This window comes from Pollicipes pollicipes, unplaced genomic scaffold, assembly GCF_011947565.3.
Source record: "Pollicipes pollicipes isolate AB1234 unplaced genomic scaffold, Ppol_2.1 Scaffold_7231;HRSCAF=8579_pilon_pilon_pilon, whole genome shotgun sequence".
In the NCBI taxonomy this organism is placed as follows: Eukaryota; Metazoa; Arthropoda; class Thecostraca; order Pollicipedomorpha; family Pollicipedidae; genus Pollicipes; species Pollicipes pollicipes.
In genome coordinates this window covers 25,267,281-25,285,477 of record NW_023597034.1, presented here as the reverse complement: position 1 = coordinate 25,285,477, position 18,197 = coordinate 25,267,281, and the positions used below count along the sequence as shown (strand labels likewise).

The 18,197-nt window shown below is 54.6% G+C and overlaps 1 protein-coding gene across 1 annotated transcript; it reads left to right on the top strand.

Moving 5' to 3' along the window:
- Positions 1–5,641: 5,641 nt before the first annotated feature.
- On the top strand, positions 5,642–7,302 carry LOC119109890 (leucine-rich repeat and WD repeat-containing protein 1; the record flags this gene model as incomplete). Its single annotated transcript, XM_037233641.1, has 2 exons — positions 5,642–6,262; positions 6,539–7,302. Coding segments are annotated over 2 exons (1,023 nt in total), but the record flags the coding sequence as incomplete, so codon positions are not given.
- Between the last annotated feature and the right edge of the window lie 10,895 nt (positions 7,303–18,197).

Below are 18,197 nucleotides of genomic sequence, written 5' to 3'. Positions count from 1 at the left end.
CGTGTCGAGCCCATGGCGTCAATTTGCAGCAGATCAAGAACACGCGGAAGGATGAAGCGACTGAAAAAGTGAAAGCCGTGAGTTCTAGACGACCTAAAAACCTTAAACGTTTGTTTCAAAGGACGAAAGCCATATTTACGTCGGGCGGCTTGACAGAAGGGATGTGGGACGTTTGATGAGACGGTTGGGGCAGTGCATGGCGAAGAAGGCTCGAATCCTGAGACAAGGCGAGATGATGTTTTGAATTCTATAACAGTGACGGTACTCCAGATGCTCGAGAAAAGGGTCAAGAACAAGATCTCCGGGAAAAAAACACATACAAATTGATCAGCTGGCGGAAGAATGACTCCACTTCTGGGGTCTGCCAAGTTTCACCGCAGCCCACATGAAGAAAGCAGCTATGCTTACCGCAGAGAAAGGCGCACCGTTAAGAACAACCTATTTGGAGGCAGCAAGGCCGTATAAGTTTGATGACAATAGAGAGCATATTCATCCCCAGGGATGGAGATACTAGATTTACTCCATACATGTAACCATCTTCGAAGTTATCCGCTGGGGAGGAAGGTGTATGTCATCACCGACCACTGGACACTTACGATGCTTCTGAAGTGTTGTTGAGAGATATCGTTGTGTACGGAGCTACTGAGGTATGGTTGAGTGATAACCGTACCACTTTCAGGAATACAGTGATGAACAGTTTTTGCATAGAGCTCAGTATCAGACAGCTTTCCTTCTACGCCCTCATCAGAGCATCAGATTGGTGAAGGGATACATGTGCTGGATCAAAGAGTGAAGCCCGGTCGGTCGAAGAAATTACATTGGTGCTGGAAAACAGGCTTCCGCATGGTTGAGCACTCAGTGCGAGTATGCTTGAGGGGTTAACTGATTGATTTTCAGAGAGCAAAAATGATTTTTGGGCAGAAGGAGGGGCTTATGAGCTGGCAAAAGAGTCCCGAGTAGCTAAAATGCTGGTGTCAAGATAGTCGCGAGAATAAAAGAAGCGGGGGGGGGGGGACTTCCCGCGAGAAAGCGGGGCGCTTAGCAGGCAGAAAGCCCTCAACTCAACATCTAAAGGGGTTAGGCCCTGAGCATGGGGCTGTCTGCAGCTCATTCGGTTTTTTTTTTGTCTCTTGGTGACCTTTGACTTGGCCTAAGGTCACCATGTTCTGGAAATGATCGGATATCGGCTGTGGCGCATGGACCAGAGAAGGTTTTGTGGTAATCTGCGCCGAGGGCTCGGAGCACTGGTTGTCTGCAAACTGATTTTTTAGATTTTTTGCATTTTGGTTACTAGTCACCTGACCCGGTCACTATCTTCTGGCTAGAGTAGATTACGAACTAAGTTCTATCGCATGGTAAAGATTTCGTGTTGATCGGCTACATAGGCTCGGAGAATAAGGTTGCCAGCAGGTTTTGTCAGTCGTTTAGTCTCTCTCGTAAGTGCTCGCGTACGAACTTCTGGGATGTTGGATTTGGCGGGAGACGCGTCGTGGCGGATGCGACGGAGGAGGTGCTATTGGAATTGGGTGGGTATTTGTGCATTTCGTTTTGATGTGTGCTGCTCGCATGAGTTTGCCTCTGCAACCACGTAAATTTAATTTCGCTTTAGCATGCACCACGAGCGAAGTGAAACGTAGGTGATGTCTACTTTGGAGAATACCCTGACACCTGCATAACATTTCCCATTACTGTGCATGTTAAACTGGACATTATCAATGTATTTCCACAGCACAGATTCACTTCTTGGCCACCACCCTCTCTTGTGTATGACAGAGCTATGCCTGATAAGAAGTAAGGATGCACCCATGGAATGTGCATCAAAAGAAGCGTGGCATTGTGAATGCATATTAACATTTGTTTCAGTGCTGGTGTCCATATGTAGGCACAATCAGAGGCTACCATGATATCATTCTTTGTGTTGAAGGCACAGGTGTACACAAGGTAGAACAGGTAACAATGCATTTGTGTGCCAGTTGCCCTATTGCTGAAGTCCTCTAAACTGAGGCCAGGGAAATTTTGGGGGAATTAAAAGAAGAAAAAAACATTATGGAGCATTGTGCCTAAGATTATATTTGTAACATAGGATCTATTCCTGTTGCTCCTTTAACCTCCTCTAACCTTTGCAGAGCTTGCCATTGGATTGGAGGTTGTTGCTTGCCACCCTCTAATCTCTGAAAAGAAAGATAGTTTTTCAGGAGAGTTTGGAGCAGTTGTAGAAATTGGTGGGGACAGCTTATTCATATTCTTTTTTGGTCTTTTTCTTGGCACATAACAAATGTCTGCTGTGTGACTTGGTGCTAATAGGTTATATCCTCAGTCAACCATATAGTTTCAGAATTATTATTGCACATATTTACATTGTTGAATATGTTTTTCAATGATCACAACATCTTAGCTATTTGTTATTAGTGTGCAAAAACTATTGGTTTAAATTGTGTTCAGACAGCTTTTCCCTTCCCCAAAGTTATTCTGTTGGCAGCAGATTCAATGCAGATCCATCACTCCTGGATCATTCTCCATGCTAAGCTTCTCTTTTTGGAGGAGTGGCCAGAACAGACCCAAAATGATTCCTTGAAACATTGGTCCTTTGTACTAAAATTTATGACAAACTTTTGCCAATTTCTTTGTGCTCAGATGTATGGCTATGTATGTTGAAATTGTTCATGGAAGATGTCCTGGACATGTTCAGTATAACATGTGTTTGTTGTAGTTTGGCCTGTAGGTACTGTTGTAGCCTGCATGGTAGTTGGAGGTATCTATAGGCTACAGATATGCCTACAAAAGCATTATTGTTATCTATTCTACTATGTCTCTTTTAATATCCATGCTGTGCAGGTTTCAAGTGCTTTTTTAATGAAAATATACAATTGTATATGTATATTATTACACACTAGCTGGTATTTCCTGTTAGATCTAAAGCAGCAATGCCTACCTGCACCTAATGTCTCAAATTGATGCCCCCCACCTGTACCAAACAGTTGTTGCTTGTGAGGGAGGGGCAAGGGGCAGCCACCTTCCCAACAACAGGCAGTATTCAAACTGTGTCTGCGCACAGAAAGCAACAAGGTAAAAATGATATACCCTCCTCCCCACCATTGCTCACCCCTATCCCCACAGAAGATTCACCTCCACTGGTCCCATGGTAATGAGCTCTAAAAGGGATATAAAAAATGGCTGGCATTAAGTTTGCTCGGCATTGTATATGCTAGGTGCTGTTGATAAATGGGTCTGAAAATGTGAAGGTGTTGTGAGTCTTTCATGCAGTCAAGATTTTGGGTCAGGTGGAAAATCATGAGAGAGCTCTCCAAACCAACAGATAAATCAAACTTTTTAACATTTCAGAAAGAGTTTTGTACTATCTAGTGGCTGCATCTGTGTCACTTGTGAGTTATGGCTGAGGGCAACTAGGCAGAATTTTCAAGACCACCCAAAAGATTGCCAGTAGACCCTGTGCAATGTACCAATATTGTTGTGCCTGAAGGTCACATGTGCATGCCATCATAAGCAAGTGGGCATTAAACAGAAGTGGTTGGCATTGTGTGTAATTTCCTCATCAGTGGGCACTGAACTGGCCCTTTTGAATTATGCTCTAGGAATATTCAGTGGGCACTGAACTGGCCCTTTTGAATTATGCTCTAGAAATATTTCAGACATAGATTTTTCAGTCAGGCAGACACAGATTTACATCCCAATATTAAACATATCTGCCCTGTCAGTGACAGCCATCTGGCAACCAGGACTAAGCAGGAACATTGCTGTTATGCTGTGCCTTTGTGGGAGCTTTTTAGAAGGTTTGAGCAAAGTCCTCTACAGCTAGAATCATTCTAATGGAAAACCAAGGTTGATGTCTTCACCTTGAGATGTTCAGGGGCCCTTCTGATATTGTGCCAAAACAGCTGCATTAAAAGCACTGCAGAGACAGAAATGGCTTCACTGAAACCCTGGAGGAGACTTAAATCAGTAGGAAATGCATGCATAAGTTGGAGACTGAGGTAATAAAAAAGGTAAGAAAATGGCACAATTAAGAGTCCAACATTGCCTGTAAAAGATAGTATGTCCACCCGAAATCTTGAATTTTGACACATTAGCCTCTCATCTAAAGCTATATCTGCAAAGCAGTGAGTCAGGCTCATTTGAACAAATTCTACATAGAATGGAAATAATACATTTCATGTGATGGTGAGTCTGAGCACACCACCACACCACCCCTGCCACTCCTTCAAGCTTACTTGAGTCACTGTGTTTGTAGGTGTGGATATGCTTCATTGAGCACAACTGAAGTTTACAGTGAATCACCCAATGATGTGGACCTCTGATTCCTTGGATTGCTCCAGGTACTGCATGGAAGAGAGCAGCGAGCCTGTCCGTGCGGCGGGGAAGATCGTCAAGCTACCCCACCACGACCAAGAGCCACTCTGCGAAACACGAGCCAAGTATAGGCAGGGCAAGAAGCTTACTGCTGTTAAGGTAATGCCGCGGTATGTCGCTATGATATCGTGTTGAAGCGTGCAGTGAACGTTTGTATTGCGGCCGAGGTACGAACGGCGGGGTGTGACATCGCCCGCCGGGGAGGTGGCCACCCAATGGTTGGTACGGACATGCAATGGACCGGTGGCTCCGCATGCAGCGACAGCGCGTCCATTGGGGCACTAGGTGCACGCGCCGGCTTAGATAGGTCTTCTGCGTAGTAAATGGTGGACCAAATAGGTCTCGGCAATGGACGGTGTAGTCGGCGGTAAGTGCTGCTCAGGCGGTACCATATTATGTCAGTGCAACAGCAGGGTCTCGTATCTGAATTAGTTTTCTCCGATGCGCTCTGAATCAGCGTTCAGGCTGAGAGCTTGGTGAGATCAGCTCGTCTTTTGAGCCCTCTCCCCTCCCCGCCCCGAAATATGCATGAATGTCTTTTTACCGATTACCGATTTCGGATGGACATGAAAGGTCTCTGCCCTTGTTTGTTGCCTCTGATAGGTGGTTGTCTCTGTCCTGAAGCCGTGCCATGCCGCGCTGGAAAAGGAAGCGCGCGCTGCAGTCCCCGGCCGCCGAGGCGCGCCGGCCGCCAGCCGACGGCTGCTCGTCTCCCGGCTCACCGCGACGTCGGAGCAGGACCGGCGCAGATGCTTCCTCCGTCACCGCGCTGGGAGGCGGGAAGAAGCCCGCCAGGGACGTGACTCCGGCCACTCCGACCCGACGGAGGCGGGCCAGTAAAGACGTGTCTCCTGCCACTCCGTCGCGTCGCAGGCGAGCCAGCAAAGACGTGTCTCCTGCCACTCCGTCGCGTCGCAGGCGAGCCAGCGGAGACGTGTCTCCTGCCACTCCGCCGCGTCGCAGGCGGGCCAGCAAAGACGTGTCTCCTGCCACTCCGTCTCGTGGCAGGCGAGCCAGTAAAGACGTGTCTCCCGCCACTCTGTCGCGTCGCAGGCGAGCCAGTAAAGACGTGTCTCCCGCCACTCCGTCGCGTCGCGGGAGAGCCAGTAAAGACGTGTCTCGCGCCACTCCGTCGCGTCGCGGGAGAGCCAGTAAAGACGTGTCTCCTGCCGCTCCGTCGCGCGGCAGGCGGGCCAGTGGAAACAGCCCCAGTTCCACAAGCGGTCACCAGAGCGCGGACGGAGGCGTGGGGTGCTCCGCTGGAGGGCGGGGCGGACGGACTGCGAGGAGCGAGGCCGACGGCGGCGAGCTGACGCTGGCCGAGCGGCAGACGCTGCTGCGCTACGACCCGCCGGAGGACGAGTCGCCGGCCGCGGACGACTGCTGCGCGCCACCCGCGTTTCGCCCGGCGCACTTCCTGCGCTGCCACTCGGCGCGCGACGACCCGGCCGACGTGCACACGGAGCTGTGGGACTGCAAGTTCGAGCCGGGCGGCGGCGCGGTGGTGGCGACGTGCGGCGGCCGCTCCGTCTGCCTGCTGGACGCCGGCTCTGGTCTGCTGCTCAAGAAGTTCTCCCACCCGGACCTGCGCGAGCGGTTGGGCGCGCTGGCCTGGAGTCGGCTGCGACTGGATGAGGTCGGCTCGCGGCGGCTCTCCGTACTGGCCGTTGGCGGCGCGCGTCACGTGCACCTGCTGCATCCGGACAACCTGACGTGGTACGCCAGCTTCGCGGCGGGCGGCGCCGGCTGCCGGGAGGTCACGGCGCTGCTCTTCCACCCGCGCCGCTCGCGCTGGCTGCTGTGCGCCACGGGCGACTGCCACGTTTCCCTCTGGGATGTCGGTGTGCCGGCGCCGCCGCACTATCAGGTGCGGCCCCGGCGGCTGCTGACACTGGAGACGGCCGCGCCGCCGCTGGCGCTGGCGCTGGCCGCCGACCAGGAGCTGCTGCTGGCCGGCAGCGAGGACGGTCTATGCGGCTGGCGGCTGGTGCCCGATGCGTTGCGCGCCGGCCAGCCGCCGCAGCGGCTGCAGTACACCCTGCCGCCGCCGCCGGCTGGCTCGGGCGAGCGCGTCGACGCGCTGGCGGTGCTGGGCGGCGCCCGACTGGCTGTGAAGTGCTCCGGCCGCGGCCAGATCCTGGTCTGGCCGCTGGCTGCCCTGCTGCCGGTGCCGGGGCCGGCCGAGCGTTGCGTGGACCTGGCGGCGGCGCCGCACCGTGTCCTCCGCTGGAGCGACACGGAGGCGGCCTATCTGGGATTGGGCGCCGGCCGCCGCCTGCTGGCCGCCGGAGACGACTGTGGTGACGTCTGGCTGTACGACTGGAGCGCCAACGACAGCGGCGGTGGCGATGAGCCGATCCACACGCTGCGCTGGCCGCGGCCCGTCGACGACGAGCTGATGCGCGCGCGCAAGGTGCCGCTGCACGAGTTCGACATCCTGGTGAACCGGGTGTGCGTGAGCGAGGACGAGCGATACCTAGTGGCCGTGACGCACAACAACATGGTCTGCGTCTGGCACCGGCTCGGTCTGGAGAGCGGCGGCAAGTACGGCGAGGACACGGAACTAGAGTGATTACTTGTTGGCAACGGTTCCGGATGCCTTGCCGAGCAACTCCCTGCGTCTGTAACTGGGTTGGCGTTAGATGATGTGTCCTGTACAAGGCTCGCGTAGTGTGATGGTTTTGAATGGTCGTCTCGAAGAACACGTGCTAAAAAGTGTTCTTCGACATCGCGTGTGGTCACCGTCGCGAATGGACGGACCACGGACCGGCTGCCTCTTGCCGCGAAGTGTCTTCCTGCCGACCGTGGTCGTCGCCACAGGGATGGAGCTGCTCGTGCACGTTCTAAGAAGTGTCTTGCCTATCTTACCGACCTTTCTGCGGGACCTGACAGTGCAAGTTCTTGTTCTTGCCGGTTTTTGTACTAATACAGACATTCCATAGCAGCCATGTAGCAGATGCAGGCGGCTGTGAAGGACTGGTAGCTATGTCGCCGAGGCGACCGCCTGTCATGCTACATTTTCTACTGGTCCTTGTGCATGTCACGGGCATGAACGATTGTCCTCGCATGATCACGTGACGTCCTGGAAGTCAGCACCAGGAAACGAACTTTTCTGCGCGTAGCTGGGAAACAGCACCTGTCGCTTTAGCCAGACAGACTTTACGCATGGTACCGCGCAGATGCCCCGAACACGAAAGGAACTATGAGATTCATAGCGAGAACTGAAAGCTTTTAGAAGGGTTTAAAGCAGGCTTCAAGTTCAAGTAGCCAGCATTTGCTGGGATTTGCCGAACAGTGCATGAAACGCCCTCCGAACAAGAGCTTGTTAAGAGCACCAAACTTCGAACTGGAAAGAGGGGCTCGAGAGGCTAGTCTGGCGTCATTTATGGTTCACAGGGGAACAGATGCTGAGCGGCGGGGAAATTCGCCTCGGTTGGCTGCAATGCACAGCGCATTCCAATTCCATTTGTAGATGCTGCTTTTTGTGCATGTGGCTGTTGGCCTGTTGCACTTCCCCAGCTTATCAGCTGTTGCGTGTGTGCTAAAGTGCATATGATGCCATTGTCTAGCTCTGCAGTTGCATATGTGATGGCTGGTTATATGCGGGCTCCGCCGCGCCTGGATACTTGCCGATTAGGATACTTGCCGATTAGTCCGCCTCAGACGTGCCGATTAGTCCGCCTCAGACGTGCCGATTAGTCCGCCTCAGACGTGCCGGTTAGTCCGCCTCAGACGTGCCGGTTAGTCCGCATCAGACGTGCCGGTTAGTCCGCCTCAGACGTGCCGGTTAGTCCGCCTCAGACGTGCCGGTTAGTCCGCCTCAAACGTGCCGGTTAGTCCGCCTCAGACGTGCCGGTTAGTCCGCCTCAGACGTGCCGGTTGGTCCGCTGCAGACGTGGCGGTTAGTCCGCTGCAGGCGTGACAATTAGTCCGCTGCAGGCGTGCCGGTTAGTCCGCTGCAGGCGTGACGGTTAGTCCGCTGCAGACGTGGCGGTTAGTCCGCTGCAGGCGTGGCGGTTAGTCCGCTGCGGGCGTGACGGTTAATCCGCTGCAGACGCGGTGTTTAGTCCGCTGCAGACATGGCGGTTAGTCCGCTGCAGACGTGACGGTCAGTCCGCTGCAGACGTGACGGTCAGTCCGCTGCAGACGTGACAGTCGGTCCACTGCAGACGTGACGGTTGGTCTGCTGCAGACGTGACGGTTGGTCTGCTGCAGACGTGACGGCTGGTCTGCCGCAGACGAGACGAGTAGCGCGCTGCAGACGGGATGGGTAGCGCGCTGCTGCGGGTGTGTGCGTTTCGATTGGTCGCTCGATGCAGGTACGCATTTGATGTTTTTCGCTGCTGCAGGCGGCTGTTAATCTTGTAGCGGCTGGTCCGCACATGTGGCGGTCCGGTTCCGCAGCTCCGCACGTCACGGTCTGGCGCTACAGCTGCACATGTGACGGTCTGGCGCTACAGCTGCACATGTGACGGTCTGGCGCTACAGCTGCACGTGTGACGGTCTGGCGCTACAGCTGCACATGTGACGGTCTGGCGCTACAGCTGCACATGTGACGGTCTGGCGCTACAGCTGCACATGTGACGGTCTGGCGCTACAGCTGCACATGTGACGGTCTGGCGCTACAGCTGCACATGTGACGGTCTGGCGCTACAGCTGCACATGTGACGGTCTGGCGCTACAGCTGCACGTGTGACGGTCTGGCGCCACAGCTGCACATGTGACGGTCTGGCGCTACAGCTGCACGTGTGACGGTCTGGCGCTACAGCTGCACATGTGACGGTCTGGCGCTACAGCTGCACATGTGACGGTCTGGCGCTACCTGGACGTCTGGCTACGGCTGCACATCTGACGGTCTGGCGCTACAGCTGCACATGTGACGGTCTGGCGCCACAGCTGCACATGTGACGGTCTGGCGCTACAGATGCACATGTGACGGTCTGGCGCTACAGATGCACATGTGACGGTCTGGCGCTACGGCTGCACATGTGACGGTCTGGCGCTACAGCTGCGCCTGTGACGGTTGGCCGCCTGCTGCAGGTGTACACGGTGGCCGACGAGTCGCGCCACCTGCTGCTGCAGAACGTGACCTCGGTGGACGTGCGGGACGAGCTGGAGGCGCTGTGCCGCCGCTTTGGTCCGCTGCAGCGACTGAATGCTGTCGATGACTACGAAACGGAGCGGTTCACCCGGGTGTACCACGCGCAGTACCGGCGCATGGCCGCGGCCAGGTGAGGGCTCTGACCGGTGATGCTGCTCTGGGTCTGTAGCCGGACGAGATCCTGCGCTTTCGAGCGCGCTGTATTGCGCAGAAGGTGTGCGCGGGGCTGCGGTGTTCTTCACCGGGGTTGAATGTAGCAGTGTCATACTTTCGTGATTTTGCCGTGCCAGTGGTAATGTGTGACAGCAGTGGAGCTTCATTGTCCAACGGCGATGTATGTCAGTTGCCGGAGGGCTCGTGGACTTCGTCCGCTTCCCTGTCCAAATCTACATGCGGTCACTGAAATTAAGCACCATAATGCAAAATTGCATTGCATGCACTGCATTTGATTTGAATGGTGTTCAACGCACGCCTAGCAGATATTCACACACCCGAGCGAGATAGCGGGCAGGCCTCTTCCGTGATACGTGCTTTTACGGCACGGCGCTCTACTTCCAGCGTGATTCGTACGCACCAGAGTAAGGGCTGCCTTCGCGCGCTCAGTCACCCCGAGTCTACCACACAATGTGACGATTCGTCAGGAAGCGATGCGCGCCCGAGCAGTCACCCAGCCGAACCGGACCTTTGGGCGGCGCGTCAGTGCTCTCTCTGTCGCGTGCTGACCGGTTTCTGCTGGTGTTTGTGGCTGCGAGGTGGTGCGTGTGGACTGAGTGAAGGATGCGCCGCCTCCGGCAGGCTGGCCAAGAGTCAACTGGACGATCGCAACTTCTTCGGCACGCACCTAAAGGTCTGCTACGCCCCCGAGCTGGAGACACCTGCCGAGACGGCCGACAAGCTCCGCTGGCGGCGCTCCTACTACCGCGCCGGCTTGGCCAGGTCAGTGTCCGCCACCGGGCCGACGTGGGCTCGGGGACCACACGGAAACCGTGTGACGATGTGCTGGCTGCTGCTGCTGACTGGCGGCTCCTACCACGTGTAGTCGGCTCACGTGGGCCTGGTCCCCTGTCCCGTTTAACGTGAAGCTTCTGCTTCAGATGCCAGGGCAGTGGGAGGCAGCCGGGCAGAACAGCGGCTGCGGGCGCCGGGCTGCTGGGCGCCGGGGTGGGCCCGGGGCCGTCTGGCGGCGGCACGGCGCCCCCGCCGCCGGAGCCGCCGCCGGCCGCGCTGATCGGCCCCCGCCTCCCGCTGCCGACACAGCCGTCCCCCGGACGGACCGAGGGGCCGCCGCGGGTGGCGCCTCTGCCGCTGCCACCCCAGGTGGCGCCGCCGCCTCCGCCGGAACCCAGAGCGGCCGGCCGGCCCGCGAGACGTATCGTGTTCAGGAGGAGCAGGTGAGCCTGGAGGAGCATCACGGACCTGACTCTAGGATGACCCCGATCTCCTTGGAGAAATCCTTCGTGCGTACGGTGAAGCGTGTCAGCGCATCACTGGGCAAAAGTGACGTGGGACGAGCGGACGCAGCCGGATAATGTACTCACGATGCGCCGTGAAATGTATGATGCGTAGTTACTCCAGGTGAGAGCTGTAGGTCCAAGACGGGAACAAAGTGCAGGGATGGGGAGCGCAACTGTTCTATATTAGACTTCACATAAACTGAGCTTCCTCACCGTCACGCATTTCCCGCAATACGAGGGATCCATTTGCGTTGGCAGCGGGTTCCCATAGCACGGTCCGACGTAATTTGTGGTCCCCCCAATCGCACCGGTTGTCCCCTCACTGATGACCGTCACGTACCGGCACGGCACGGCGCCGGCGGACGGCGAGGCCTCGCCGCTGGCCGGCAGGCGTGCCCGCGGCGGGCTGATGATGTCTGCGGGTCCGTCGGCAGGCCGGGCCGGACCGGTGGGCCGGCAGACCGACCGGATCGGCCGGGAGTCGAAGAGGAGACGGGTGCCAGGCTGCAGCGGGTCCGTGAGCAGATCCAGCAGGTGGGCTGCGGGTGGCATCTGACGGACGGGGCCTGCGGCGTGGCGCGCGCCAAACCGACCCTGTCGTATGATGACGCCTCCTGGTGGTGTGACGGCATGTCCCTGTCGTGTGGTGATATCTTTGACATGTATGTGGTGTGGTGGTATCGTTGACATGTATGTTGTGTGGTGATATCGTTGACATGTATGTCGTGTGGTGGTATCGTTGACATGTCTGTAGTGTAGTGGCATCGTGGACATGTCTGTGGTGTGGTGATATTTTTGACATGTCTGCGGTGTGAAGGTACCGTTGACATGTCTCGTGTGGTGGTATCGTTGACATGTCTGTCGTGTGGTGGTATTATTGACATGTCTCAGTCCTGTGGTGGTGTCGGTAACATGTCTCTCTGCGGTGTGATATCGTCGGAATATCTGTGGCATGGCGGTATCGTTGACATGTATATGGTGTGGTGGTATCGTTGACATGTCTGCTGTGTGGTAGTATCGTTGACATGTCTGCTGCGTGGTGGTATCGTTGGCATGTCTGTGTCGTGTGGTGGCATCGTTGACATGTCTGTGGTTGGTGGCATCGTTGACATGTCTGTGGTGTGATGGCATCGTTGACATGTCTGTGGTGTGATGGCATCGTTGGCATGTCTGTGGTGTGGTGGTATTGTTGACACGTCTGTCGTGTGGTGGTATTATTGACATGTCTCTGTCGTGTGGTGGTATCGTTGACATGTTCCTGTGGTGTGATGGTATCAGTGACGTGTATGTGGTGGGGTGATATCGTTGACATGTTCCTGTGGTGTGGTGGTAAGTGCACGAAAAGATAGCGTTGGACAGATGGCTGGGTCAGCCCTCGCCGCATCTATACCGTTCTTCGAAGGCATTCCCAAACCGCTTGGCACATCATGTCGAGTCTTGGCCTACCTCTTGCACCTGGTGCGCCTGATGTGCAGGCTCGAGGTTTCTAACTTGCCTAGTCACTCGCGTGTAACCTCGCACTCCATGGCCTGTGCAGGTAGGAGCTGGGATAAGAGGGTTCTGAGACGCATGCCTGCTCTTTGTACCAGAGCCTCTGCGTTGGTTGCAAATATGTGGGGTAGGCACATAGTTACGTTGTCACTAGTCTTTCCTTTCTGATGGTCACGCGGGGTTAAGGTTTTAAGGTTAAGGTTTTGGCAATGCGAATCTGGCGGTTGGATCACATTAGTTCACAAAATTGTGGTGGTTTGGACAAAAACATATGAGAGGTCTTAGTGATGATGTGTGGGTCAGTCTAGGCGGTTCTTCATGTTGGGTCGAGTCTGGAATCACTTCAGGCAACGCTAGTGAATACTTATCATATTCAGTTATGTTATATCATATATGATCATATCAGTGTCATGTTCACATTATCTTTCAGAACCGGTGGCGTGCTTTGACTCAATCTTTACGCCTCTGCATACGCCCGCTTGAGTCATATTTTCTGCTCTGAGGACGTATGCAAGCCTAAACCTAGACTTAACAAACTTAACTTTACATCGGTACCGAAGGCCTTCTAACGGCGCTGTGCTGTTGAAATGAACCGATCTGATGCGCCGGCCTGATTCGGGTCCCGTGCGTCGATCTCGAAGGGGGGCATCACGTGGTGTGGTGTGATGACACGGGTCCACAGGCGTCGTAAATGGCGGGGGTCAGGTCAGGCTCATGCCCCCCCCCCCCCATCCTCGTCCCCTTCCGACGGCAGCGACGATCCTGCGGGGGCCTGGTTTCGACGCTGACCATCCCGTGGTTGGCCTGTCCCTCCCTCCCCAGATCGTGTGCTGTGTCTCAATATCCAGATCCAGAACCAGACCCAGCTCCAGATCCAAACTATCCCATGTTTCTTTTTTTTCTCCACCATCGTCCGCGCAGATCCTCGGTTAGGCCCACGGGCTTCACAACCCGGCGCTCGCCGCGCACGTGACTGAAGTGGCGTGGCCAGGATTTCACTCAGGAAGGAGCTCGATCGGGTTATAGGGCACTTATTCAGCCAAGGTGTCCCTTTCGGCACTACAGCCGCTTTTTTTACTCCGGAGATTTATTTTAAGCTCAGGCCCTACTCTGATGCCTCGGGTTCTTTTTATGTTTAAGAAGCTCTGCCGGGCGCCTGATGACATTAGTACAGGGCCTTTAGCCTCAGGGGTCCCAGCCACCATTAGGCGGGAGGGGAGAGGGGGGCATGGTCTCATGAACTCCTCCTTGGCTACGCCACAACGTAGCTGCGACGACTTGCGACTGTGTCGATGCCATAAGTCACTGACACGCGCTGTGAACACTCCCCCCAAGACCCTGCAGTGTTGACACTCGGTTGTGGTGCGGTGTCATGACACGACGCTGGGTAGACTCGGCCCTGTGGTGGGACGAGTCTTGCGTGGTGCGCTACTTGTGACCTTGTATTGGTGTCGCGACCTAGTAAGCTGGCCCCTGACACTGATCAGCTGTCGCCGGGCAGGCAGTTGCGCGCTCTCAGCAGAGGCGGCGCGCTGACCCGGCGGCGGTCGACTCGTGACCGGCGTTGGCTGGACTCCGGGCCGGCTCGCGCTCCGGAGGGTGGGCGCCTCTTCGCACCAGACGGGCTCCGTGTCAGGCCGTCCGAGACGGCTCGGGCAGAGGCCGGCTCCGCTGTCGCAAGCCAAGCACGAATCAGTCTCTTCTCTCTGTCTCTCTCTTTCTCTCTGCTGGCACTCAGGAGATCAAGAGAAGGGCTGAAGAACTTGGTCCGCACGTTGGATCTTCAATTTTAGCCGTGTTTACGAAAGCTCAGTGCGCGAAGTGTCGTAGCTCGTGTTACTATGCTCCACAACGACTATTATTAATGGGCATTCATATTTCTGGGTGGTTTTAGCCCGCATGTTGTGTTTCAAATAGCCCCGCTGGGAGCTGCAGATACATTTGCTGCCAAAGACAGTGTTTTACGAGAATTTCTATGCCGCTGCAATGGGATTTGCCGAGGCATTGTGACATGTTCATTGTATTCATGGCAAACACCATGCAGCGCGAGCGCGATGCGAACCATTTTATGGGGCCTGTGGGAGTGGTCGGCACCGGTTCCGCGACCTTTCGTCTATTGATGACCTGTGACCCCGCGATGATGACCTGAAAGGCACCCGCAACGACGGGCCAGCGTGGGCAGCCAATCTTCCTGTGTCAATAGCCACCAATGGAAGGTTCGCAGCGGGCCCGAGGCGACCGCCCCGTGGGCCCGATCACAGATCAGCCCGTGGCGGGTCAGCTGCACGGGAACGGGGCGTCACCGGCGAGCAGACTACCGTGGGTCTGGAGCGTATCTCTGGTCAGCCAATACACGACCGTTTATGTGTGCGTGTGGTGGGGGGGGGGGGAGGTGGCAGTACGGTGGGAAGAGGTACACACAGGCTGCCAACATGAAAACAAGGGTGATCTGTGAAGCACACCTCGGCAGTTGACGGCATATCTAGAATCGTGTAAATTGATGAGACGAAAGTTTTAATCTTAACTGGTGATTGTGAGCGCCATGCTGCAGGGCTGGTAATGTGAGACTCGATGAAAATGTATCACGGGCCCGTGGCTGCTTTAGATTGAAATCAATTCTCGTCATAATTCACCGTCAATGAAGCTTGATTTGATCCCCGGCTTTCGGCGTAAACCAGAATCGGATATGGTTCCATATATGTTGGCTGTGAATCAGTTAAATCAAGTCTGATTCGGCTTGAAGCATGGGAATCGGACCATGAAGCGTCAGCGAAGAATGGGGCGTGGCAATTCCGATTGCCCGATAGTAGTGCATGTCCACGTGTATTGCATTGAGTTCCAACATACGTCGACTCTTGCTGATGATGACAAACCGTTTAACTCAAAACCAGAAAAAAGTTCATGAAAATAGTTTCACAGGGACGCGAGGTGCACAGCGCATTTACATTTTGGGCGATCGAGACTCCCAGATACACGTACGCCGCGTTGGAGTCTAGTATTCCCCAAAATGTGCAGTTAACAGACGTACGCTTAGTGACCAGAGGATATGCATAGTTCTCTAACACACGAAAATAGCCGCAAAATGCTTGACTAGATGCACTGCAATGTGGATAATGCCCGCACGTTCTAAAACTTTTGACAGCTAATCCACCAGGAATGGCGAGTCCACGAATTGGCAGGGGGCTTTGGGCTGCTCGGCCAGTGTGCATCGCGCCTAAGACGGTGAGCAACTGTTGACGAAATCGTGCCCATACGTGGGCAACACGCATGCGATGGCACGTGCCACGCCGCAGTCGTACAGAAGCGGTCATGATGGATTTGCCCGTTGTTAACAGTTTTGAACGTGTGATGTCACCAGCCGGCAGCCAGAGGGATGGAGACATGAATCCAACTTCAAAGCGTCAACGAACGCACCACTTGCAATGCATGTGGGCAGCACGGTCGTGCAGTAATCGCGCGAGCCGGCGATGTCGGCATTTGGAAAAACTACATAATACAACACGTTGCCGCGGGAACTCGCCAGGGTCGGGGCAATGTCTACACCATCGCGTGCACCGATTCATTACTTGCATTTGCCGCCCATTTATTCCCCATTCCGCGCACGGCAATAGTAAGAACATCAGCTTTACATGAAGGGTTACAGTTTGTTTTTTTTTGCGACGTCCAAATGCCGCCGCTCGATCACCCCGGGGTAATCGATGCCTGATCACCCAGTCGCTGCCACCGGGTGTTTTCTTATGCAATGCGTCTGAATGCGCGTGCGCCATGTGTGAGCCGACGGTCAGGGGTAGTTTATTCGGTTTTTCTATTACCATGGTTTACTTACCTATCGTTCATTTATGCGTGCCGGGCACAGCTGGTGCGCCACTGTGAAACAGAGTGCATCACTGCAGTCCGTTGCAAAGACAGATGCAAAAGGAGCTGCTCAGATTCCGTGAAGAATGAGCTGCAAGATATCTGACAAAAAAGCTGTTCGCTTTTTATGCAGAGAAGGCTGCTGGGGACAACTGGGCAGTACTCACGTAGCCTCCATCGGTGTTTTTTTTTTTAATCGCGGCAGAACGCAAAAAAATATCGAAAGAGATTTGATCACCATCATCCCGCACTGCATGCATTTGAAATAAAACACCGAAGACACTTTACAGGCAGACAACAAACGGTCAAGTGCATTGGGACGCACACATAGTCAATGGTGACCTGATATGGTGGTTTTTGTCGTGGTCGACCCGATGGTGGGAGTACGTTTTAGCCGAATTTGCTGTTGGAGGCAAAGCTCGGTCACTGAGCGCAGATATATGTCGTCATGAACCCACACCATTAACTCTCTCAATGGGTCACGCTTGCGAAAAGTGCGAGAATAATAATGTAAAAGAAGACAGTGCTAAAAGCACTACAATTGCGGGACAGAGAACAACTGTCTCACAACAACCGCGCGTCAAAGCGTGCTCAGATTTTGCGCAACACACACACACAAAGCGCACACAACAAACAACACAACGAAATCAACACAGAACAAAATGGTGACGGGGCGGGACCCAGTTGACGACTCGCAGACGGCTGGCAGGTTATGCATCGGCGACGCCCATGTAATTCGACGCAGCGGAGCAGGCAGGGGGCACAAGGGACGAGTGTCTCCATCTTAGATCCAGAGGGCCCGAAGGGCGGGCCCGCACAACGATAGAGGATCCGCTTTGAGCGTCCGAGAGATGGCCGGAGGGGTATTCAATGGCCCCGCCGCTGGACTGGGCACTCAATGCCAATCAGAGGGTCGTTTGCGTGGATCGAGATCGCCTTGGTCGATATGAAGGCCTCTGTGGTCAGGGCCCCATCATTACCACAGTCGGCTCAGCGTTTCATGGGTCTGAGGGCCGCAGAAGCAGAGGCAGAGCCGGGCCAGTGATTTACATGGTCGGGGCCCGCCGTTCGTCACGGTCGTGAACGAGATAAGACAAACAAAGTATTTACCATGCGTGTTCAATGAGTCGGTTTCTTCTGATGATGAGTGAAGCAGGCCCATAAGCCCTGAGTGGTGTGCAAGAGGTGGCTCTATTACGTCGTGCTATACGATTTCAGTTCATGCATTCCATCCAGTTAAAACGAAGTTAGTAAGCGGATACCATGCAATTACCGTTCTTTTCCGCGTATTGTACCGTTGGCTTGTGATGCTCTTCATGCCCGTGATGAAATTGAAATGTTTGCAGCCGTTGCTGCGCACAGCTCCCCCCACCCCTGATGGCGCGTCTTTCAAAATGACGGTTTGGGAAGTGCGTCGGGTGCTGGTAAAGCAACCTTAGGGGCCGTCAGCGACCGATGCTTGGATGTGGCAACGATACTGTGCTCATACACGGCGGGGAAAGGAGGAAGCGATACAAAGGATTCCGTTTTCCGGAAGTTCTTGTCCAAAGTCCGATCCGAAGTCCAGGTTGGACCAGCTGTCAGTCCAGAAAGTGTCCAAAAATCAGGTTGTCCAAAAAAATTCAGTTCAAACAGCTACAGCCTTAAACCATCAACCCCACTTCACTACCCGCGTTTGCCGCATTCTCTCACTCGAATCGAATGAAAAAAAAAAATTGTGGTGGGTAAGCATGTGTATCCCGGGTTCTGTGAAGATAACCAAAGATCCGACACGACAGAATGATAGAGTTCCAAAAATGATATGTTTTTGCTACTGTTCTCCCAATTCTCCCAATTCTCTCTCTTACCCTGATGGTGCTGCGATTATTTCCAAAATAAAAGATTGTGGAACTTCAAAAACAATGTCAATACGCTTTTGCTCCTAATGA